This window comes from Chenopodium album, chromosome 5 (assembly GCF_948465745.1).
Source record: "Chenopodium album chromosome 5, dcCheAlbu1.1, whole genome shotgun sequence".
Classification (NCBI taxonomy): Eukaryota; Viridiplantae; Streptophyta; class Magnoliopsida; order Caryophyllales; family Amaranthaceae; genus Chenopodium; species Chenopodium album.
The window spans coordinates 78818570-78843798 of NC_137838.1; the positions used below are offsets into that span (position 1 = coordinate 78818570).

The following is a 25229-nucleotide window of genomic DNA, read 5'->3' on the forward strand; positions in this document are numbered from 1 at the left end:
CCATCTTTTCTCTTATTTTTTTTAAAACTAGTTATAGTCATATTTACTTTTTTTACTCGTTGTAGTAAACAACGTATGCACTCTTCTATTATTATGCTTGTACTTGATTTTAATAGCTAGATCTTTATTGATTATCCAGTATCTACTGCTTTCAAAGAAGTCTAGATTCATAATTGTGTATCACGACTCAATTAAAATCAAGCTTATTAGTTGCCCTGCCTCGTGAAACATGAGTTTAAAAATCTTTCAACACTTCATAATATCTTTGTAAGTTGTTATTTTTAAGCATATCATAATTATACATCAATACTTACTCATAATTTTGTTACTCTTCACTCCTTTATAATATTTCAAAATTTTGGGGTTTCCAAAAGTGTCCATTCTTTTGATGATGATTGGTAAACATAGTGGCAGCTTATTGAGTGATTGGTAGTGGACTAAATTAGTGAGGATAACTGGTTGTTTGATCAAATTATTGATTGCCATTTGGTAGATGTGTTTGCCGAATAAGTCAAACTTAGATTGTCTTATTAGATCACCGACACTAATCTAAGGTTAAAAGCTAATTCATTTTTATTTTTTAATAATTATTTTGGGCATATCAAAGTGGAGAGAGCAATATCCCACTTTCATACTTATTTTGGTTTTATTAATCATTAAACTTAAATTTATAAACTTTCGTAATAAGGCTATATGAGTTATATATGTTGTACATCTTAACCACCTGAATCGAAAACATAACTTCTACCTTCGTTTCTTATTATGTGCAACAAAGGGGTATTATTTGTGAGACATAAAATATTCCTTTGTTGCACGTAATAAGAAACGGGGGTATAATTTATTTCTAAAACAAAGGGTTAAGTAACTAAATGGCATTAGTCTAGGCATAGTATAAATGTCAATTTACGATTTAATCTCGTATTTATTATTTGTACACTTGAAATTTTATATTAAGTGATGATTCAAGAAGATCATAGAAATAGATTATAGTTAATTGAGCTTAAAATACTGCACTTGACCATATCATCATCATAATGTTTAAAGAATCTTGTTTAGCCGCTATTTTAGGGTTTTTGTTGATAGAGAAACAGCAATTTTATTTTATTTTATTTTTTTTTTTGTTTTTTTTTTTTTTGTCAATGATGCTAGTGTACGTGCTTTAATAAAGTAAACTAAAGGGACCAAATTTGTACCAAAAATAAAATAAAAAATGAAAATAAAGGGGACCAAAGAAGCTAATTTAAAGTTATGTGTATGAACATTTATTTTAAAAGAAAAAATGTGAATATTATCCTTTTTCAAAAATTAAAAACAAAAAAAAAAAAAAAAAATTGTAAAATGTGGTTTGTAGAATTCTTGATTTTTGAAAATAGGTACCAAAATTTTTTGATGTGAAATTGGATGGAAGATTGAGGGAAGCAATTCTGAGTTGAGTGGCCAAGTGGTAATGTGATTTGTTGTTGAGTTGTAATACATTAATTATTTAAGTCAAAGTTTTTAATAAAATACAACCCATACGCACATATATATCGAATATTAATATAAACATTATAGTGATATTTTTCAAATTAAAAAAAGAAATAAATTGAAATGATACTCGCAGTAAGCTTAGAATACTAGGATATAGAATACAATGATATGTGATAGATTTAGTTTATTTTGAGTCTATATTTTTAATAAACTATACCATGGATGATTTTTGTTTTCTATGTTTATAATTTGAGATGTTGAATAGAGTAGTAGTAATTTATATTTATCAAGTTAAATTTGGCTTTAAAAAATTGTACCTTGATTTCAATTTTCACTAAAAACACTTTGAGTAGCAAATCTTAGACCAAAATATACAGAGGACTAGACTTAAAATTTAATCTTTAGTTGTAAGATTGAAATTGTATATATCTAACCAATAACATTTTGTATCAATATTGACTATATATATTCCTCATGTCCATAAACTCTTAAAATAACTACAGTGATCAGACCCCGCCCCTACTAGCCCCAATGAGGCAATGAATGAAGAACTTCCCCTGGTTATTGAGGTCGGAGTCCTAATCCTTATGTCTCACTTTTAAATTATCTGATCCATAAATAGTAAACCTAAAAAAACCATAAGGATTAAGATTTAATCAAAGTTTTTCTCCTTTACCATTAAAAAAATTAGCAAAATACATTTGACATATTCATTGATTGATAGCTTTCGTAAAAACTATATACTCCTTTGTTATCAATCACCTCTTTTGAGCTTCTGATTAAAACTCGAACAAATTAAATTTATGATATATTTTCCGTAGAGATGGTATCTCATATCTCTAACAATAATTAGAATGAATGTATTTGAATAACGAAAGACTAATAATAAGGGACAAAAAAGGTTGTGGGTGGTGGTGAACGGGCATATAGCGGTGGAAATTGCTTTAATGTTAAGCTTCATTGGAAAGGTTCTTGTGTCTCCTTAACCCATGTTCATTTTTGCACTTTTTAGTTGGTGAATATAATGCATAAAGTTTAAAATTAATAATATTCCGACTGCTTGATTTAGAGGAAAATTCTAAGGTTGAATTTAATTTGAGGTGATTAATCAAGGTTTGAAAATTTGAAATGTATTTTAGCATGTATTTATAATATCCAAAAAATCTTGTCACTTTTGTACGGAGTAGAAAATATTATGCCCTTAAATTTTATATAATGTTAATTTAAAATTAATTATTAAAAATTTCGGTACATGATGACACGGGAACTAACCTAGTATTATACGAAGTATAAGTCAACGAACTTTTGAAGAATTTTGTGTTCACCTTATAATACATTTGAAAATCCCTCAATTAAAACATTTTTAAAATTTAATATTATGTATGTTACTATTGATACAAGATGAAGTAAATAATACGAATTGAAAGAAGTATGTAATTAGTTTTTGATAACCAATGCAATAAATTACAATTTTAGTTAAATTAGTTCTAATAACAATCTTGTTTGACTAGACTAAATTAAAAATTTGTTTCGAAATCATCATATTTGTAAGCAATAAAAACTCCTACACATACGAATCATAGGATAACATGGTCTGGTCAGAAAACTCCACCAAACATACATCAAAGCTGTATTTTGGGTTTGGCAATTGTGTGGTCAACTCAATTACAACTTTATTTGATATATATATTAAAATTAAATTAATTGATCTATATATTAGATCAATTTGTGCACATCAAAATATTCCATCTTTTTAATTTCATTTCTTTTCGGAGAAGTCATTAGTTATAATTATAACTAATTAAATCAGTAATATATAATTAGAGAAGAGGTCAGCTAATTGTGAGGAACTTTTTGTGATGTTTACTTAATAATTGAATGGTATATTTTGATGTTAGTTAAGGAATGATATTTACTGATTGAAAATATGAATTGATAAGTCCATAAGCGTGAAAATAAAAGTATTGTACCTTGTACGTATAATGAAACGGATAAATATAATACATATGTCCAAACAAAAGATCATTGATTAACGCATTGAGATATCCTATATAAGATCTCATGCATATATGTCATCAAACCTCCATATCACTAATTCACTATTGTGATGCATCAGATCTGAGAAGTCGTGCCCTATTTTAAGTACAATACTTTAAAATTGTACAATCATGTTAATTTAATTAGACATTCATGGAGCAACGTGTTTTAAAAGATAGATTCAAATTAAATTTAAATCTCTACTATTACTAAAATGCTACTACAGTCCTACTATAATCTCTAATGCGTAGAGTTTGAGAGTGATTAGGGAAAAAATGTGAGATAATTAGAGAAGCAAATCATGAAATAAATAGAGGAAAGCACAATTACAAACTTTTTCGATCTCAATTAAAATTAAATTGAATTTCTTCAAATTGATTATTGATTGATTTAACAAGGCCCTATTATAAATGCATGCATTATTGCTCATTTGCTAAGAGTGAAAGAAAGGCCATGACTTTATTCTAGTTAAGTCTAGATGTTGCATGATTAAGGAAGCACTTTGATGGTTAATCTTTTGATTTGTGAGGGATCCTTTAGATTTGGTTGTCTAAATGTAGGGTACGGTTGTCGGTAAGTGTCATCTATTATCAAATACAACCCCTTTAATTCAATTTCATTATATTAGTGTCAAAACTATATCTTATAATATTGATTTGATTCTATGGCCCAATTAGAGATCATCTTCAAATACAACGCTATGGTATAAACATAAAAACTTTGCCTTAGACCCGACTCAATACACATCTCAATGACATGAACTAATGAATGTAACGCTATATGTAAAATAAAAATTATAATTTGTCAAGACGTATTGAATACTATTTTTAAATTTGCAAATAAATAACATAGCTCAAAATTGTTTAAAAATGTAACATTATTACGACTTAATCAGCTTAAATGTTACTTTTGATTTGAGTTTTGAAGATAATAACTCATGATGTAATGAACCACTCCATAACTTTTTAATAATGCAATGCAATAGAAGAAGCATATTAGTGTCCTCGAAGTGTCAGACTACTTCTCGAATTAAAAAAAAAATGATGATAAAAAAAAAATAAAAAATAAAAAATAAAAAATAAAAAATAAAAAAAAAATGATTGAGCTAATATATCAAGATTCTCTAATTTTTATTCTATTTTATTATATTTTTTTTTAAAAAAATGTCAAATAGACAATATCAGAAAAAGACACAATACATGAAGTTAGTCAGAAATTTAAGGGCCCATTAACTGAATGATACAAAAGTTTAGCAAAAAAAAAAAAGGGAGGCATTAGGATTTGGACAACAATCAGCCCATTAGTCTGAAACCCCCTGCTTCTGAATCACTGAAAATTTGCATGAAAATTACTTTCTTTTTTTCTTTTTTTTTTTTTTTCTTTTTTTTTTGAATGGAGCTGTATAATAATGCAAGTTAGATTGTACATGCAAGGGTGAGGACATGGTGCATATAATACTTTTGAGAGAATATATAAAACATATAACTAAGAGTATAATGTGCATCATACTCTCGAAGCTTAAATATAACAAGGTTATGGTATATTGTGCAACCCTACAATCCTACATTCCCCTCAACTTCCCACGAAGTAAATGACTATGAGGTTTTGGTGTACAGTGGTTACAATTCTTATCATCCAACTTACTGTCGATTAATTAATTAGGAGATGCTAAGCAAAGATAAGCTTCCATAATTTGTTCATAATTAAGGCTTACTCTAGTTGACGCAAACTGGTGCAGCTACACCACAAAGCGGGTTGTGCCGTTGTGGACTTGTGGTTATAGCATAGGCAACTTGGTAAGAGCAGAGCAAAATGATTCAGGTTGTATACTGATAGCTAGAAGGGGGCTACTGCTGGTCTGCTGCCGCATTACCAGCACGCTCCCCCTTGGCTGCTAGAAGTTTTGATGCATACCGGAGGATGCTGGAAGCTGCTGCTTTGGAAGTGTACATGGACGGCGCTATGTACTGTTTATCAGCAGTAATACAAAAACTGGTATGCCAGTAGTTTCACTAGGGCAAAGATGGTGATCGATTTACTTACAGCCATTCGAAACAAAGCCAGCACAATTATTGCTAAAAACATTTTCATATGGGATCCTGTAAGTTTATCTCAATTAACTTTTACGAGTATAATTTTCACAGAATTAAAGTTATTAACCGTTAAACTTCTGCATTGACAAGCGTAGATTAAAAAATAAATAAAAGTATAAAAGTTTGTTATTCTCTCCGTATTATGATATTTATGGAGAACAAACTTCAACAGTATATTTTAATATTTTAAAAAAATGAGATGCATTTAGTGATTTGTAAGTATCACCTTTTTTTTTTTAAAAAACATTTTGTAAGTATCACCTAAAAGGGGAGAAAACTGAAAATTTCAGATATTGCCAAATTACGTACTTGTGTCAAAAAACCTTTATAAAATTCGAACAAGCCTTGGATAAAATATTCATCTGTATGGCTGACTAGTGAATTGAATTCTGAAATATATAAATAAAATCTACCTAAATTTTGTGCCATACTAGTGAGCCAAGCATAACAGAGCCTCATCGACACCAGCTAAGCTCTTAGACTCGACAGACTTGCAGAAATTAATCAGACAAATACGAGTATTGCAGTATCACCACCATATCAATCAAACTTGAAAACTACAGCAGCGAAAGTTGTACCGAATTGCAAAGCAGTAGCTAAGAGAACATCCACTAAAATAGAAGCAAATAAAAGAGCCTAAATTGCATCCATTTCCTACAGGCTACAGCCACTTGCTATGAACATTTGCAGTTTTACTTATTAAAAATCGTCATTTGATCTGGATTGACCACCATAGCCTCCGCCACCATAGCCTCCGCCTCCACCACCGTAACTGCCACCACCATAGCCTCCACCTCCGTACCCACCACCTCCACCTCGGGGAGGACCTGGTGTCCTCTCATTTGCAACACTCACACGAATGTTACGCCCATTCAGATCCTGTATATACATCAGTGCACAATGTTAAAAATAATGGTCTCAATGTGAATATTGAATATCCAAAAGAACTTTGTAAGTATGTTGTGTTCACCTGGCCATCCATAGCAGACAATGCACTGTTTGCAGCTTCAGCATCTGCAAAGTTAACAAACCCAAATCCCCTAGACCTTCCGGTGTTTCTATCAGTGATGACCCTAGCTGTAAAATACAAAAAAAATGAATAAATTAAAGACTGCAGACTTTAGGACAGTTATTAAAACTTGCAAACACGGAGTAGTTGTTTCTGAAAAACAGCTTCAACAAGAAATAGCTAATACTCACCATCTACTACTTCACCAAAACTGGAAAATGCATCCTTCAAATTGCCGTCATCAGTTGCAAATGAAAGACCTGAAGTGGACATAGTAGTTTAAGTTAAAAAGTTCCATACTAAAATAGCATAATTTATTACATGCATAAATCAATCAAGTACCTCCAACAAAAAGCTTTGAAGAAGACATGTATCGAATAGCAGTCATCATAGACGAGTTGGAACTTTGTGAGATGCTTTGACCAAGAATGCTGCCAATTCTGTTTAGGAACGCCATTTTCGACAATAATCTACACAGAACAGGGAAAATCAGGAAGGTACTATAACTTAAAATCTCAAAGGAAAAAAACTGCATTTCACAATATCTTATATTCAAATTTCAAAATAAGAACAGGCCAGTTTGTTGAATTTCTAATTTTCATACACTATACTCATATACTTCACGCTAAATCATCACAGGGAAAAGGTATTCTGCAATTTATACGTTAAAGTGTATAACCTCATAGGAAAAGCCCTGAATAAGCTTACAATTCACAAGCTCAAAAACAAATATCAATCTTGCTGTTATAGTAGCTAAGTAGTTGCATCAAGTGCCCACTCCCTATTCCAATATTCAGCAAACGAAAAGCAGTCGAATCAAAAACCTCAAGAACTGTTTGATAGGTGGTAATATAGGGTGGGAATGGGAAAGAACTAAGTATAACTTTGTGAGGTAAGCATAGCATTACCATGAGCATGAGCTCGGGACGTTCTTTACAAATCATTCTAATTACCATTATTTATAACCGACTACAATACGATTCACCAATAGCTCAACTCCGACAGACACAATACATGTCACGGTGTCACCAATAGCTCAACTATGAACAGACCCAATTTAGACTACTATCAGTAAGATTAACCCATGAAACATGTAAAATCAAGGCTTTTTCTATATATTTACAGTAATAAAGCATGCCATTTCTCAAGATGTACAAGAAATAATGAACCTTTTCAGAATATAGAAAATAAAACCTTATTAGTTATTATTTCATACAGAACATCATTATATTATATGATTATCTATAAAATACACAATACATGCAGCTAAGAAATCATAAAACCACCTACTATCATGAATCATTCTTCAATCAAACTAATTCATAAGAGTACAGATTTATTAACCTCAAACTCCAAAATTAATAGAAAAGACCTTATAAATCATATCCCAATTGCACAAAAATTACATCTTGCACACCAAGAATGAACATTTCAAAAACAAAATCAACATTAAAACATATTTAACCTAAAATAACTTCTCATGAATCAATCAACATAAAACTTTCAGCAATAATTAAGCAAAACAGCAAGAAATTGACATGAAACAGAGCAGCATAAACAACGAATAATCAAATGAATTACAAAATACAAGAACAACTGAAAAATAATTGTAGATCGTAAAACGACAAATGGAAAAATGCAAGACAAAAACCCTAAAAAATGAAAAGAGGAATACCTGAAGAGAGAGAAAGAGGAGAGAGAGTGAGGTTTATGAGCGGCTAGGGTTTAAGCTTTTGAGAAGCTTAAAATTAGGTTTGGTATCTGAAATATCTTACGGACCTCTTTTTATAGGGTTACAAAAATATCATCAAGGTTTTGGGGTTTTAGGTTATTTGGAAAAAAAAAAAAAAAAGGAGGATTTTTATACAGTACTCTATTTAATGTAGTATATGCTTGAATGAATACTTGATTAGTGCAAACATATGGTATGAGGGTTGGCTTATACGGGTTTGGTTTTTTAGGTTGCTTTGTTTAATTTCTAATTACCCGATTGAGGGCTTGTTCTGATTCACTGGACTATACTGAACGGATTAAAGCTAAACTAAACTGAAATGAATTATTTATGAGAGAAGGAAATTGGGAATTCAACTGAACAGATTAGAGCTGCACAAAACTAAAATTAAGCTGAAAAGAACAGGTCCTAAATTGGATTGGATTGGATTTGGATCGGATTTTGACGGAAGCCTCTTTTTGGCTGACTGGTGGTTCGGGTCATGAACATTTTTAAGATTGGGCGTCTATTCATTGTTCGGTTGAGATGTGATTCGACCATTTTTCGCTCATAGTCTTTAAAGGGATATAAACAAGATGATAATTCCATCTTTGAAATTTGTAACAATCTTTTAATTGTTATGTGAAATGTAATGCATTAATTAATTTACGTGATACAAAAACAATCTTAAAAATGGGTCAATAATTATATTTTAAAGATATGTATAACCAGAAGTGTGATTGGGTTAATAACAACTACCCGGCGTGTAAATCTTGGTCTAACCAAGTTTAATTTGGGCCGCCAAACCTGACTCAAATGGCTGGGTACACTTTATTACTTGACAATTTTATACTACAAAATGAGATCGTGGTGCGTATCATAATTCCAAATGATCAAATAGTTATAAATATAACCATTTTTGTAGGTACTGAGAAGGTGCCCCAACAAACTAAAGCATATCAAGATCATCTTGGTTTGCATAGACGGGCAAGTCCCATTGGGAATGGGGGGAAGGATAAGAGAATTCCTAACCCCAAGTTGGCCTCTAGTACAGTGAAGCTTGATCTTATAACTTTTCGGTTAAAATACCCTACCCTAACCAAATACTACATAGTTGTTCAACATATTTCATACGGAGTATAATTTAGTGAACACAGCTTATAAATGCAAAGTACTAACTTCTTGGATAGAGGTTGTAGATCCAACCATACTTAAGCATTATGAAATATTCGTATTCTAAATTAGATAAGTTAGAGGTGATTATGGATCGAGTCAGATTTGAGCATAAAAATATATTGACCAAGCCACACTACGGAGTGCAAAAAATAGGCCTACCAAAGAAGTTGATCACTAGGCCCATTACTCGATAAGTCGATAAGCTTAACTAAACATCACTCGAGGGAGTGTGGCCAGCTAACCGATTCCACATTCCCACATGCATTGCACTCCCCATCCCACTTCAAAGCTCTTGTGTATAGGAGATTTGACTTGAAAAATACAGCAACTATTACAAGACTAATGTAAAAATTACATTTTCCTACTAAACTACTTAAGCGTTTACGAGAGGCCTTCCTTCCATCTCTGTGAGAGGGGTTCGATTCTCACCCCAAGCAAATTGGATCCCTTGTTTCCCCCCAACTTGCAAGGGAAATTGTATTCTTTTTGATTTGTTTTTGTTTTTCTTCTTCTTCTTCTCTCTCTTTATTTTTTATTTTTTATTTTTTTATATATAATATATTTCAAATGAAAATAACAAAAAGAATAGATAAAAAAAACAAAACACCACATAAAACAATACCAAGCAACGATTAAGGATAACTGGATAAGTCTATCACACTTTCTAAAATATAATTTAACGTAATAAAATTTGTTTGGGCATTGTACGTACATCAAGCTTGACAATTCTTTCTCAATGCATACTTATATGTTTGTGGGCATGAAGCCGATCAAATTAAACAAATACGGATTGGCAGGAGCGGTCATTCTCGTAGCCATATAGTTGTAAGAGTTCGAAAGAAAATTCAATATTGACAAAGTATACATAAAATTGATTGATAGGGTAAAGTCGCATTTCAACTTATATCACTACCATGATTCGATCAACTATATTATATTGTAATTTTCCCTTTTTACAACACACCTTATCGACTTTGCTCTCAAAGGGAGCCAAAATTAGCCTCTTATCCTCTAACATTTGAACAAAAAACAGTAGAGATGCCATTATTTTACTCATTAAGGTAAAACTTATGTTGGTTTCAGATGATTTAGAGAAGGAATGAAACGGGATATTCTTGAACTACCCACATATTATCTTTCCCACATCATCTGTATTACAATTTTTACAGTTAGTTGTTTAGTACTACGTATTATAAAAACCATGCATTATTAGATAGTAGTGTATACCCTAGCAAATTTATTAAACAAAATTTAAATACAAAACTTAGATGGAATAAATGTATAGCATAGTCAACAATGTATATGAAATAAATTGATCACATTGCATGCAACAACTCTTGAATGTTAATCATTCCAATTTTGTAGATTAGAAGTTCATTTAAAAAAAATGAGAAAAAAGGATAAGAGAATCCCCCTCCTAATCTAAAGTGTCTTTAACGCTACGATATTAAAACTACGAGACGAAGATCTGTTTTAGTATCTTTATTTACCATAATCCGTATTTCAGAATCTTATTACATTACCCGTACTTTTTAAGCTTTTTCCACTTATGATATCTATAAGTGCATATAAAATACGAAGTACACAACTTTGACCATAAATACAGGCGATAACGGCCCTAGAGGTGTTATAGCCCAACCCATAACGAACAAAAGCAAGGCTTCCTCCCCTTCCCAACACAGACAGCACACACAAAAATAATAAGAGAGAGAGAAACACGAAACTCTCTACACACCCCAGAAGAACAACATTCATACCATAAGAAGAGAGAGAAAAACTCGAAGATTTTTTGAAAATATTATTGCGGCTGCTTCAATTTCTACTCTCCAAGATCAATCAATCAATCAATCAACCTTTTATTAATGCTATCAAATGAATTTGCTGCTTAATCATAATTTTCATTTATTTCTAAACTCCTTTTGATTCGATCTTTTTTGAAAAAAATTTAAAGAGAATTGAAAAAATTTCTTTGGGATTGTGCTTTTTTCTCAAAGTGTTGAATAATTCCCACTTTATTCCTCTTTTTTTTTTGATTTTGGAAGAGATTCTTGATTTTCAATTTGGTGTTTTTACTCCTATTTTTGGGAGAATTTTAGAATTAGGGTTTCGTTTTTTTTTTTAAAATTTTAATTTTTTGTTTATTTTGGTGGAAGTAGTAGTACTGCTGCTGTTGGTTTTTAGTTTGTTAAGAAATTTCGGAAGAATCTTAGGTTTCTGTCGGATCGGCAGCTGAAATTACGGAGGTGTGAGAAAATTTGGACTTTGATTTAGGGTTTTGTATTGATCCTAGGAATCACTAGTTGTTGATAACTGAAGATTACCGAGCTTCCAATTGTTGAGCTGCTCAATTTTATTGTCGAATTCGAGTTTCGAGTTTCAGTGGATTTAGTGCTGATTCTGTTGATGAGCATTGTTTAATCTGGGCATGGAAGAGTATTGTAGTTATAAAATCAGGCAATAGAGAGGATCAGTGAGTTTTTTCGATACTTTGATTCAATTGAAGCTTGTTGCAGTAGCTAAAGAGTTGATTGTTAGAAGATCAGTTGGATAAATTTTCAAATTCCATTTGATTTTGGTAGCTTTGACCCTGTTATACCACCCCTTTTGATAGGGGATGATATTGTGTTCTGGGATTTGAGAATAAGGTGGAAGATAGAGAGAATCATAGTATTGCTCTTTAGTTGCCATCGTTTTTTCTGAAGTATCCAATTGGGGCTGTTAACAATCTAACATCAGTTACCTAGTTCCGGGGATAAAATTCATCGGCGATCCTTTGAAAACTCGGTTGCTGAGCTCATTTAGCATTGGCTTTGAGTTTTTTGTGGCAAGTGATTTGTGTGAATTTGAATTTTGAGTTGGTGGGCTGAGAGTCTGAGTTTATGGAAGTATATTGATGCTGGAAATGTATGTGGGGACATGGTGCATGGACAAGAGCTTAGTTGTTGGTTTGGTCCCTGTTTGGAACATTGCTCAAGCAATAGCATACTAGTCAGAGTGTTTGCGCTTGCAAGGGGTGACAGATTGCTGAGGCCCTTGGAAGTTTTGCAATGTCTCGCTGCTATCCTTTCCCTCCTCCAGGATACGAAAGGAAGCCTAAAGCAGACGGCACTAACGTGCACGTGCACACTGATGTGATTAAAAAGGTTAATACCAATGCTCTTTCAATTGGCTGTGATCCATTTTGTTCATGTGAGTCTACACAATATGTTAGACTATGTGCTAATATGTAACTTTTTACCGGCACTTTTTATACCACCCTGTGTGTGTTTGTGTGTGTGTGTGTGTTGTGGGGGGAGGGGGTGAGGAGGGGGTTGGGAGGGGAAGTACAATGCAGCACAAGTGCCACTCTAGGGATTTTTACTCTGTTCACTTTTTAGTGGGATGGAAAATACTGGCATACTGAATACCATGTCTGCGGTTCCCTGTAATGAATTGATATTGTTGATTAGTTGTCATGAAGACTTAGTTAAGAAATTGGAATCACTCTAACCCCGTCAGTTTTGCATATGCCATGTAGGAATTTCGACATATTTGCTAATAATTACTTAGTATATGGTATAGACAATCATGATTAGATATGCAAACTCAACACTCTTAGTTTCGTTGACTTTTGTATAGAGCCTATTTATGTGGAGTACATGTATTTTATCATTTTATTGATTTTCTTTTGCATGATACACGATTTGTTTCTTAAATTTTATTTAAGAAAATGACATCTGCTGCTTCTCATTTGATAGCTTGATTGATGTTGACCTTGACACTTGAGGTTGCTATATGAGATTGTGTCCATCTTCCTTCTGCTCTATCACTGTTTTTTGCCCCTGTGTATTTAATGTCTTGGAAGTAGTGGATGATTCTTGAATGCAGATTTTATATAATTAGACATTGGAAGTGGAGTGATGAATTCTGGTCACATATGTGTAACTAGATACTATGGCAGAGTAATGAAAACATGTCCTAATTGTATGTGTTTTCAAAAGGTTCCCAGCTTTTAGGGATGGAGTAGTCTGAAGTAATATATGACTTAAACTTGAAGACTGGATTCTGAAATCCTAAATTTGAGCTTTAGTGTTCAGCCAAAAGCTAGTTGTGCAGGCTCATGATAAGTAAGATTTTCAATATATTTCTGACATTTATTCCAAGTGTTTCACGGCTAGCAAGGTATTAATTAGTGGAATTCTCTGGACTAAAACCTCAATTTTCGTTTTCAAGTCAAAACCTCTGTACTTGTCAAACTTATTCAATTCTGCTCTACTTAGATAGTCTTAGCATTTACTGGTTAGCAAATTTACCTACCTTTACAAGCTACTATTTGCAACATTTCTGAAGGGAACTTATGAATCAGTGACCTATCCTTATTTGGTGAGCCAACTTGAGTCTACAGTGCTTAAAAGTTTTTTATACTGTGGGCTTCTCCACTTTGCAATCTCCATTTGATCTTGTTTAGTTTTAGTTTGTACTTGTATCTATTTGTAATCCAATTTTGATACATGTATTGCAGATTTATTATTGTTTATGTCAGATATAATTGAAAAGTAGACTTCAAGATCCACCTTACATTGAACACCTTAGAAAAATAAATAGATTATCTCACCCAATGAATTAACTCTAGATTTTTCATTGCAAGTTATCATAGGACTTAATTGATGACTGCATACTCCTTTTAAAGGTGTTCTCAATGATCTCTTACTCAAAGGTTATTGCTTGAACTCAGCCTTGACCAAACCTAAGCCTACTAGCTGCAGTTGCAAATTTTGTATTAAGGCATCATATGTGTTTTACTCTGTGTGTGTTCACAATTGTTGTTAGCTGCATTCAAAAACTTGTCATGAACTTTCTTAGCCGAGCTGGATGGAGATAGGCTTTTGCAAAGTAGTGCTTAGAGATTGTTGTTGCTTATTAAGTGTTTACTAGAAAATTTATTTGACTTTATTGAGGGGCAAACTTTGCTAATGCGTGTTTTTCTGTAGTGGATTTTAAATTTTGCGTTTACCTTGTGAGTAACATTGGTGTAAATTTTGCACATGAAGTATTCACTCTGTATCAACCATTGTTGTAAGAGTCATCGTCCAAATCATAGGATTATGATCCAATTTTAGCCAAAATATCCGAATTGGAAACAAAATCGACATCGCTGCAAGATCAGTTAGGATTGGAAGGTCCTCCCCCCCTCCCCCCCCCCCCCCCCCCCCACAACCCACCCAACCCCCCCACCCCCACCCACTTGGATCGTTGTTGGAGGACAATCCTGCTTGATCTTTCTGTTCTACTTATAAAAATGAGCCCAAAGCAACCAAATTTTTTCTCATTAGCCTAGAAAATGACTACCCAACTACTGTAACTATAGATATTTGCATATTAAATGCTTGAAAGATGTGTATATAGTCATCCAGTTATACTGATCCAAAATTCCCCTCACCAATCCAATGTGGGATCCTGATCCTGACAACCTTGGTATCAATGATGCGTAAATAGTTGTAGTTGAGGAGACCACACTGCTTAAAAGAACTCTATGCTGCATTGTATGCTTAAAAGGACTCTATGCTGCATTGTATGCTTAAAAGGACTCTATGCTGGACTGTGCTCTTTTATGACAGGTCAAGTGTTTAGACAAAATGAAATTCAGTTAAGTGCTTTTTTTCATAACTGCTACTATTCCTGATGATGATGTTGGGTGTTAGGTTTCGTGGCTACAAAAGTACAAATGTCATTTTTAAGTTTACTGTTGACTTGGAATTATTATTATATGATGTTAGTATGATTTCCAATGCAATTATTAGTATTTTGGTGGATATTTTTCATCATGGTGATAACTGATAATGCATTTGTGGATAATGATGATTAGAAATTTATTTGGGTTAATGGCTTTCAGTTTGTTTGTTTTAGAAAGAGGGTGTTTGGGGGGGGGGGGGGGGGAGTGGCTTCTGGTTTAGTTTTGCACTTAGTAGGTGTAAATTCGACCTCATATTCTTGCTTTTTCTGTAATTGCTAAAGCTCATGATTATCATGAAGCCAATTCTGCTTGATATTTAGACTGTTGCACCCTATTCATAGTTGCGGCCTAGATCCTCTTTGGACTCCAAAATATGGTTACGAATATTGTAAAATGATTGCTTAGTGCTGTCGTTTATTTTGATTAAGGCTTTGACTGATTTTATTGGTTACGAATATTATAGCCGACCCCACTTATGGGAATAAGGCTTTGATTGATTGATTGCCTAGTGCTGCTTTATTTTGTTAAGAAATATTTATATATTTAAAACAAAAAAGAAAAGAGAAGAGATTATAAAGTCTTTCACATCTCAATTTGGCGGATTTTTGACCAAGTTGCTGAATAGCTTGAGAGTTGTCGTGCCTCACTATTACCCTTAGGTGCAAGTACATGGCCTTTAGTGCTATTAATTAAGATTTTTATCTTATTTTTTTTTGTCTTATTTCAAAGTCTCATGCGTGGAAGAGAGGAAAAGTGGAATCATGGAGAGGTTAAATGAGGCAGAGAAAGAGTGAAAAGGACTTGGTTGGAAGGAGTTAGGAAGGACATGAAGTATATGGATTTGCATGAGAATGAGGTATTTGATCGTAAGGGATGGAGGAGGAGGATTTTTGTGGATGACTGTACGAAATAATCACTTTTGGTTCATGTAGCCGATGTAATGGACTGAAACTCTGACTTGTATTTCTGATATAATTAGTCTAATACATAAAGATAAAAGCTTGAGATTTTGATTAATAATGGCAGAAATTTGGGTATAAAGCTATAGATCAATAGCTTAAGGCTATTACTCTCTTGATAACTTTAGGCTATCACTCTCCTAGTAACTTGAGGTTACTACTCTCAACATTTTTCCTCACAATTCACATGATATCCTAGTGCTTATACTAATTCCTATTTATACTAAGACCAAGGAGTCAAGGACTACTACCCTAAAAGCATTAGACTTCCCAAAATGCCCTTCCTTATGTTGGTCTATTACAGCCGACCCCACTTATATGGTTAAGGCTTTGCTTGATTGATTGATCTCAAGTCTCATGCGTGGTTGAATGCTAACAATGCTTGGTTATATCATTGCTTGATCATTACGTATGGCCATTCATATATCTGTTTGGCTGATGGCCAATTTAGTTGTATCTTTGGGTTCATGGGGTGAGTAAGGTGACGTAGGTGATGATGGATATACTTAAAAGCTGGGTCCTGGTGAGTGCAATTTAGATGCTATGGGATATCTTCAAATCAATATATGATGCGAGCTCAAATTTTTTGGATGTTATTAGGGAAGGTAAGCTTGTGGTAGTTTTTGACTTTTTGATTAGGCGTATGTTACTTAACATTTATTCTGATAAAAATTGCTGAATGTTATACATCATGTGTAGATTTTTTGCTTCATGGTTTTGTGTGCTGGGTCATCTTAGTTGTTTGAGTTTTGTTGATGATCTCTCCATTGGAAAAAGATAACAATTTGAAGTACTCCTTCAAATTAATGAACTAAATTGTAATAATAGCCCGACAAAACTTTCCTAAAATGATTGGAAGATTTTGTAAAAAGAAAGTGTTGTCCAGTTTGAGAAATACAATGCTGATCCCTGATTGATTATACCTAGGGTTGCTCTTTTTTATTTGCTTAATTGAATACGTAAGGCACGCCATTAGGTGTTTACAGGATTAGTGAGGCTTTGGCTTTAGTCCCATGGCCTGACTATGAGTTTTGGATGGTAAGACTGCAATTAAGATCATTTAAAAAATATAAGCTCATTGCATAAATCAATTAGGCTGCGACATGAGACCTTGATCAATATCATTTAAGGATAGAGTCTGATACCTGAGCATGAATATTTTAATGGTTAGACCACGATCAAGATCAGTTGAAGGATCCGTGCTCTTGAAATAGAGATATCAGGTTTAATCCCTAAAAAAGTAAATAATCTGGTATGAAGAATTGAAGATGTTAAGATGGGCTTTTAGGGGATATTGGCATGAAGATGTGCTATTAACTTTCATCCGATGCTGCTTTAAAGAATTTATGATAGTCAACTTGTGCATTTTAGCCTCCCAGTTATAAATCTTATAATTGTTGAAATTTCAACTTTGCCTCCCAGTTTATTTCCCTTTTTAAGTGGCTGAATGCACAATTTTTTGGTGCATAGACTTTAGGCAAATGTTGCCTTTGGGACAGTGTGATGGTTGGAATTGGATGTTATTCAGGGGATCTACTGAGTGTAAGTGGCTTTTGTTACATTTGGATTCAGTATGTGAGTTGATAATTTTTGTTAAAACAATTGACATTTCTACATGTTAAAGTGCTATAAGTCCCAGCATGGTTTACTGATTGAAGACATTATGTAGTGTTTCTTGTGTTCATTGAGGTTAGTTCATTTTCATACTTGCCAGGAGCATTGGCGTGTTTGAGTAAACTTGGAGAAACGGGTATTTATGACTTCTTTGGTGAATCCATCATTTGTGAAAATAACATTTTTGCACTTTAAATTGCCTAACAATGCACATGTTTGTGTGAATTAGGGCTTGTTCTCATACGTTTATTTTCATTTCAGTTCAGCTCCTAATTTCCTTCTCTTATAAAATATTCATTTTAGTTCAGTTCAGCTAATTTCAGTCTATTAGAACAGGCTCTTAGTTGGTTGATGTTCTTTTATGCTTAATGGTCACTCTAGTGTCGAGCAGGTCTTTCTTTGAGAAATCTTCAAATTGTCAAAGTATATTGATGATATTGTAAATGAAATAGTTCCATCCTTCTTTAATATTTGCACCGTTTGGAATTTTACTTTTGTGATTTATATACAAGGAATAATATAATCCTATGGGATCTTGTTAGATTTGTCTTGATATATGTTTTTAAAATATCATTCCCCCCCCCCCCCCTTTATTTCCTAAAAGATAATTAAAATATTAAATATATTAAAGTGTAAAGCTTCAAATGTTCTAGTAAAAAATAACGAGGGAAGTATATATCTTTGGGAAGACAATTTGGTTTTTGTCATACAAAAAACTGTTTCTTCATTGTGTATACTTATATATGGAGAGCCAAATAGATAAATAGAAGATTGAGAAAGTGAAAGGATGTCTATCTTGTTCATGAAGCACAAAATAACTTTTTTTGGAAATGGATATGGCTTTATCTTCCATATTGTTTGTTTGGTTTCGGTTTTCTAAAAGGGTAACTTGGCAACATGATTTCTATCTCTTGTTGCTTAAGTCTGCTTACAATATATATATATATATATATATATATATATATATATATATATATTTGGACATTTTGGGAGAAACTACCTAATAAAGCCTAAATTTTGTGAGAAACTAGCTAATAAAAAAAATGTTGTAAGAAATTACCTAATAAAAGATAAAATGTTGTAATGTACTACCTTTGACCGAAATTCAACTATTGACTTAATTTTAGGATGTTGATCCACCTTAGATCACCCCCAAAACCACCGTTAGGGTTGGTTTTCAAGGTGGTAAGGTAATTTTCGGGATGGTTGGAGGATATTCCGAGTTGGTGAGGGTAGATTAGTGCTTCGGGATGGTGATTTTTAGGGTTAGAGCCTTAGAGGTGGTGGTTTTGTGGTTGAAAGGTGATTTAGATGTGGTGGAGACGATTTCAAGCAAGTTGTGTTAGTTTTGGGAATGAAAGCGGTGGTTTTGGGAGCGTTTTGAGGTCGATCAACGGTGAAAATTCAGTATAGGTAGTATTTTACATTTTACCTTTTCTCAGACAGTTTTTTACATTATTTTACCTTTATTAGGTAGTTTATTACAACATTTTTTTTATTAGGTAGTTTCTCGCAAAATTTGAGTTTTATTAGGTAGTTTTTACAAAAAGCCCTATTTTTTATATGTTCCGCATACATATACTGTCTTTGGTCTGCTCTTGATTGTAAATTATGAATGCTGTCGTATGTTCTGATTCTTATTCTGGGGTTCACAGTATCATTGGTTATAAATACATTACTTCGGTTGTTTTGCTAATCACGCATTTTCTGTTCTTTTTGGTTCATTGGTATATAAATACTTTACTCACCTCATGGTTTTGACTTCCAAGTTATGTAAATTCAAGTTACTGATGATTTTATGTATATGACCCTACTGGCTAAACACTAAATCAAGTGCAACAGATTAATATTTGTCTAAATGAACATGCAAACACGGTGCAATTTATGCAAGGTGAATCTAACACTGGTTTTGCATTTTATACCCTGATTGCAAAGATGAATTTTATTCCTTCCCTTTGTTTGGGGAAAATGGTAATTTATGTAATTCAATGAACCTAAGGTAGAGCAGTGTGCTGCCAATGGAGAATAAGCTGTTCACCTGAAACCTGAAGATATATTTTTCCAATGTGATCCCATCATTATGTGAACTGTAGTAGCAGGAAGTAGTGATTTTTACTTTTTAGTGTGTTCTGACCTTTAGCTGTTTTAAAATTATCACATTTTTCCTATTTTTCCTATTTTACTCCTGATTACTGAATTTTTTTACTCATGTCTTTTGTGTTCTTTCTCTATATTTCTCTTTTATTATAGTTAGGGGTGTTGTCGACTTGCGTTGGTCTTGTGAAGATCTCTTGATTGATTTGCTGCGAAATATGTTAAATCTATCTATATCATGCTGCAATGATCTTGATTGGAGTTGATTCATTGTTGACTTTTTCAGGAAAAGCACAAAGAAAAGAAGCACAAAAAGGATAAGAAAGACAAGGAGAAGAAAGATGGAAAAGAAAAACGTGACAAAGAAAGAAGTGATGAAAGACATAGAGAAAAGAAAGACAAAAGGGAGAAACGTAGAGACAAAAAGAAAGACAAGGAGAAGGACCGAGATAAAGATAAACATAAAAGCAATCTCCTTCCAGTTGAGAAGAAGATTGTGGGTTCAGCTGACAGCCATATTTATAATCCCTCCGAGAAGAACAAGGAGAGGGAAAGTGACAAAAATGCTATTTTGGCTGAGAAGAAAATTGGTGGGCTGTCTGCAGTTCACAATGGAATCCCAGTTACTAAGAACAATCACCAGGTCTATGAGGCTAAGAGTTTTAATCATGCCTCAGATCTGGGCAGGAAGAGCATGGATGAAGAAAGGAGAGCAATCAATCAATATCCTAATAAGAATATTGGTGCAGAGAGAAGGAAGGATGGAGTTGTCAAGTTGGATTCAAAGAGTGGTGGATCTCTCCTGGATTCAAAGGAAAGGACCAAAGAGAAACCCACTCTTGATGAAAGGATGGATGGACGAGGTGCCATTGGCGATGCCAAATCTGGTGGAAGTGCTTTGGTCCCAAATCCTGTTGGAGTGCTTCAAAACAGAGTGGGAGGAATTGTCAGGCCCGTGGATAAGAAGATTGAGCAGAAAGTGGATGGGAAAGAAAAAAACAGGGAGAAAGAAGGCGGTGATAGAAAAGGAGAAAAAAGAAAGGAAAAAGACAGAGAGAAATCAGTTCTCAAGGAGAAGGACAGGAAAAAGGAGAAGAAGAAAGACGAGATAGCTAAGGCAACAACTGAACAGAAGCAAATTCAAAGAATAAAAGATGGCAGTGATGATCACATGCTGAAGCCAAGCACAAAGGACGCAAACAAGAAGGATGTTTCAGGTGTCCAGAGTGTAGGGTCTCAGAACAATGCAAAGGATAGCAATCATCATGCTACTACTGTGAATAATAATCTCAAGAAACGAAAGGACACTGGTCTCAATGGAATTTATGATGGTGAGCTCTTTCTCAGCATTGTTTTTGACTGCTTGTGGAAATTGCTTCATTAGATAGATTAATTTTCTGTTAGATATAGGTGGTGGTTAAAAATGAAAAGAAAAATAAAGGGATCCAGCTCCTAGGACTATCACAGTCTAGTCCTATTCTTTGGACTGTGAAAGATTGGGAATGGTGCTCAAATGTGAATTGCTACAGTACTAGTTAGATTTATCATGCCAATGATGTATGTACGATCTTGAATTTTCCTGTAGCTTATGTGAATGCTACTTATGTTTGGGTTTATCTCAACAGAGTTTGTCACTCGGCCTGATAAGCTGGCAAGAACAACAGCTTCTCCCCATCCGTTGACGGAAAATGGAAGGAGCTTGGAGCCTTGCCAGAATTCTGCCGCATTTGCTCCTGTTACACAGCGCCCTCCCACAAATAGTATAGTGGAACATAATCTTTCTCATGATGATACACAGAGGCCAGCCATGAAAATTAAAGTGGATGGCAAGGAATGCAAGATAAATGGCACAGTTGCTGAACCCTCTACACAGTCTTCTCGAGAAACAACTGCAAAAGCAGAACGGAAATCTGTTGCTCCTACAAAGCCACCTCATCCAGATGCCAAGTATCTTGACCAGGTGCTTTCAGTACCTAAATTAGATGAATGGTCTGGTTTTGACGACCAAGATTGGCTGTTCGACAGCAATTGCTCCCCATCAAGGAAGCCAGAGGTCAAATCATCTGGGATCAATGAGATGCCGCAGGTATGGGCAAGAGCCTTGTGGTTAGAACCAGTAGATGTTTATGCTTTGCCATATGTTATTCCGCACTGATTGGCTCCATGAATTGTGGTTGTGGTTATTCTTTACCCCTGCTCTCTGAGGAGGAAATCCTAGCCATGCTCGGAAATATTTGCAGCAGAGGCTGTGAGATTGAAATTCCAAAATCTCTGCCTCAAAAGCATGCTCCTTGAAGCTACGAATTTCGTAGATTGGACTGAGCTCTTCCTGCATGTTCTGTACATTAGCATGTAGTGTGGTTATCAACTCTTTTCCAGAGCTTTCTGAAATTGAAGGAAGCTGTCGGTTGTGTCACACCTGCCTCAGCTATGATGCTGCTCGCTCCAAGAGCTAGGGTTTTGATGGCAATTTTAGGGCCTCCTGGCACGAGATATATTGATTCTTTCGTAAGGGGAGTATAATCAGCTTCCCTAAAAGGCTATAGTCGCTACGGTTGGGAAAATTGTTTAGATGGGAGATGTATTAGCTTGTGAAAATATTTTTGTTAGAGCAATGGGAGCCTTTGCTAATCTTTTCAGTGTAAGAGAAACATAGCTGTGGTGCATGCACCCACCGATTTTGATTTGTAACATAATACTCTTAATTTACAGAGAAATGTAACATAGAAGGAAATGGGAAGAGGTAGCTTGATATATACTTCGTATACTTATATACTACGTATATTTTTTCCCCGTATGCTTAGGATTATTTAGATTGATTTGAACTTTTGAAGTGAACCTGATCTCTAGCAAAATATCAATGGTAAAATAGCAAACAGAGTAACGGTATACTCCCTCTGTTTTTGTAAGTGTTCGCTGGGATTTTTTTGCATTATTCACTTGACCCACTTTTACTAAAGCTTGTGAAATATACAATTGTTATAGTAGTATTTTTTTTTTTTTTTTTTAAAAATATTTTTTGGTGTTTAGAGAGACATAAAGGATTGAGGTGAGAATTAATTATAATATATCTTGAAATCGGGAGGGAAGCTCTAAACACTTGGGCTTTCTCTCACTTTCATTTGTTATAATTTTTTTTTTTTTTGAAGGGGGGGGGGGGAGATTTAAATTCATTAATAATAAGTCATACGGCACTTACATAAGAAACCGTAATCGAACAATACAAAGACAAAAGAACCAATTACAAGTTCGAAAAAAAGGAAACTACAATTGCACGCGCAAAATGACTTTCTAAAATACCCTTGGCTCATATAACGCTGTCCTATGCAGCCTCTTGCAAGGGGATCTGACAATATGTTGTAGTTTCTGACGAGAACCTTCATTGGCTCAGAATCCTGTACTCCTCGACCTGAAATCAAAATTGGTGTCGTACACTTCACCATTGATAAGACAATCTCCGATTTAAACACGGATATCGGCATGGAAGCATAACCCCTTAGCCCAAACCAACAGAAGATCAAACCAAAGCCCCATAACAAAAAAACCTGGCTCAAATCCTGTACCAGAAGATCGGTACACCGATCTGCACACCCCATAGCACACCAACACACCACACAAAAGGAAAAAATAACAAACCCAAATAACACACAAAGACGGAAACAGGAAACCCAAACACTACACACACCACTAATAGAAAAAACAGGAAAAAACTTAAAAACAAGAACTACGAACGGAACCCTAACAACCCACCCCGCCGCCACTCCGAGCACAACCACCAAAGCTCTGAGGTTCACCAACCCAACCCACATACCGCCTGACAATAAAACCCGAACCACCAAGACCCGCTCGAGAAGCCCAAACCCCCCACACCCCAGAACCGCGGCAGCGACGGCCCTACGCGAGGGACTGAGAACGGCCCTACGCGAGGGACTCAGAGGGATCTCCCTCCCCGTTCTCGAAAACAGCGACGCAACGACGGACAAAACGGAGGGGCATAGACACGGCGGGGAAGCGGAAACGAAAACCGGCGGCAAGCTGGCAGCAAGGCCGGTGAGGAACTGAAGCGGTCGAAAAGGGGAAGCGGTGCACGATGCAAGGCCGGAAATATAAAACACCAAAACGAAAACGAAAAACGCAAAAGAGAAAGGAAAAAACAACCTAAAGGAGTAGATCGGAGGCTCGCCGACGCTATGGCATGGGCGGTGGGCCGCACGCCGGCCAATGAGCCTCATGGCCGGAGCAGATAAAGGGAAGGAGATAGGGTTTGGGAGAGAGAGAGGGGGCGCTAAATTTGTCGTGCAGCCTACGTATATGTATATTATGTACAACAATATTCATTTGTTATAATTTATATGATTGATAATTAAAGATATTATTGTTTTAATTAAAGTCTGTTTTGTTTACCTTATTTTCACTTACTACCTCCGCTACAGGTTATGTGCAACGATTTGACATAAAGTAGAGAGGAAAAATGTCTAATCGTTGCACATAACCTATAACGGAGGTAGTATTTTAGGTGTAATAAGTTTAGATAAGTTTAATTCAGGTTTAATAAGTTTACCGTAATAAAGGTTACCTACAATTAAAATAAGTTTTAATAAGGTCAAATAAGTTCAGATTAGATCAGGTAAGTTCATATAAGTTCAGCCAAGTTTTAACGGAGCACTTTTTGTTTATTTCTTGAGGAAACGTTAGGTTATGTTCAAGTCAATAATTTGTAGGTTACAATCAGGTCGGGTCATTTCTAAGTCAGGTCATATTCGAGTTCAACTAACTATAAATAATTTTATCAAGCTAATTATATCCTTTGACTATAATATATATGACAATATACTAGGGAACTATAGTATATAATTTAGGAAGATAATTATCTCCTTTGACAACACAACAAATATATACTATATTTAACTCTTAAATTTGAGGATGATGCTCCTTTTTTTTGCTGGCACGGACCGACTTAGTCTCCCTAGAAAAAATGCTTTGATCAACAATAATAAGGTGATCTAAATTGCATTTAAGGTGATTTGAAATTGGGTCAGGAACAATTTGGGTTGAGTTTAGGTCGGGTCACTAACAAGTTGTGTTAATTTCGAGTCGGGTTACTAACAGATTGGGTTGAATTTTTGGGTCGGGTAAGTAATAGGTCTAGTAAAATTTGGGTCGGGTCAATAACAAGTCGGGTTGAATTTCGGTCAAGTAAATAACAAGTCGGGTTGATCTCGAGTCGGGTTTGTAATAACAGGTTGGGTTAAATTCGGGTCGGGTTGAATTCAGGTCAGGTTAGTAACAAGTTGGGTTAAATTCGGGTTTTGACAGGTTAAAATGGGTTAGGGTCAATTTTGGTTTAAGTCGG

The 25229-nt window shown here is 34.4% G+C and overlaps 2 protein-coding genes across 2 annotated transcripts; one reads left to right on the forward strand and one right to left on the reverse strand.

Moving 5' to 3' along the window:
* Nucleotides 1-5930: 5930 nt before the first annotated feature.
* LOC145631231 (glycine-rich RNA-binding protein 4, mitochondrial-like) lies at nt 5931-8437 on the reverse strand. Its single transcript, XM_081683322.1, has 5 exons — nt 8285-8437; nt 6952-7079; nt 6801-6869; nt 6571-6677; nt 5931-6479 (listed from the first exon to the last, which is right to left on the reverse strand). The coding sequence occupies exons 2-5, from the start codon at nt 7064-7066 to the stop codon at nt 6300-6302; spliced, it is 471 nt and encodes a 156-aa protein (XP_081539448.1). The 5' UTR covers nt 7067-7079; nt 8285-8437; the 3' UTR covers nt 5931-6299.
* Nucleotides 8438-11162: 2725 nt separating this feature from the next.
* Nucleotides 11163-22709, forward strand: LOC145632441 (uncharacterized). The gene is made up of 3 exons (XM_081684817.1): nt 11163-12639; nt 20163-21207; nt 21502-22709. The coding sequence occupies exons 1-3, from the start codon at nt 12544-12546 to the stop codon at nt 22029-22031; spliced, it is 1671 nt and encodes a 556-aa protein (XP_081540943.1). The 5' UTR covers nt 11163-12543; the 3' UTR covers nt 22032-22709.
* The last annotated feature ends 2520 nt before the right edge of the window (nt 22710-25229 follow it).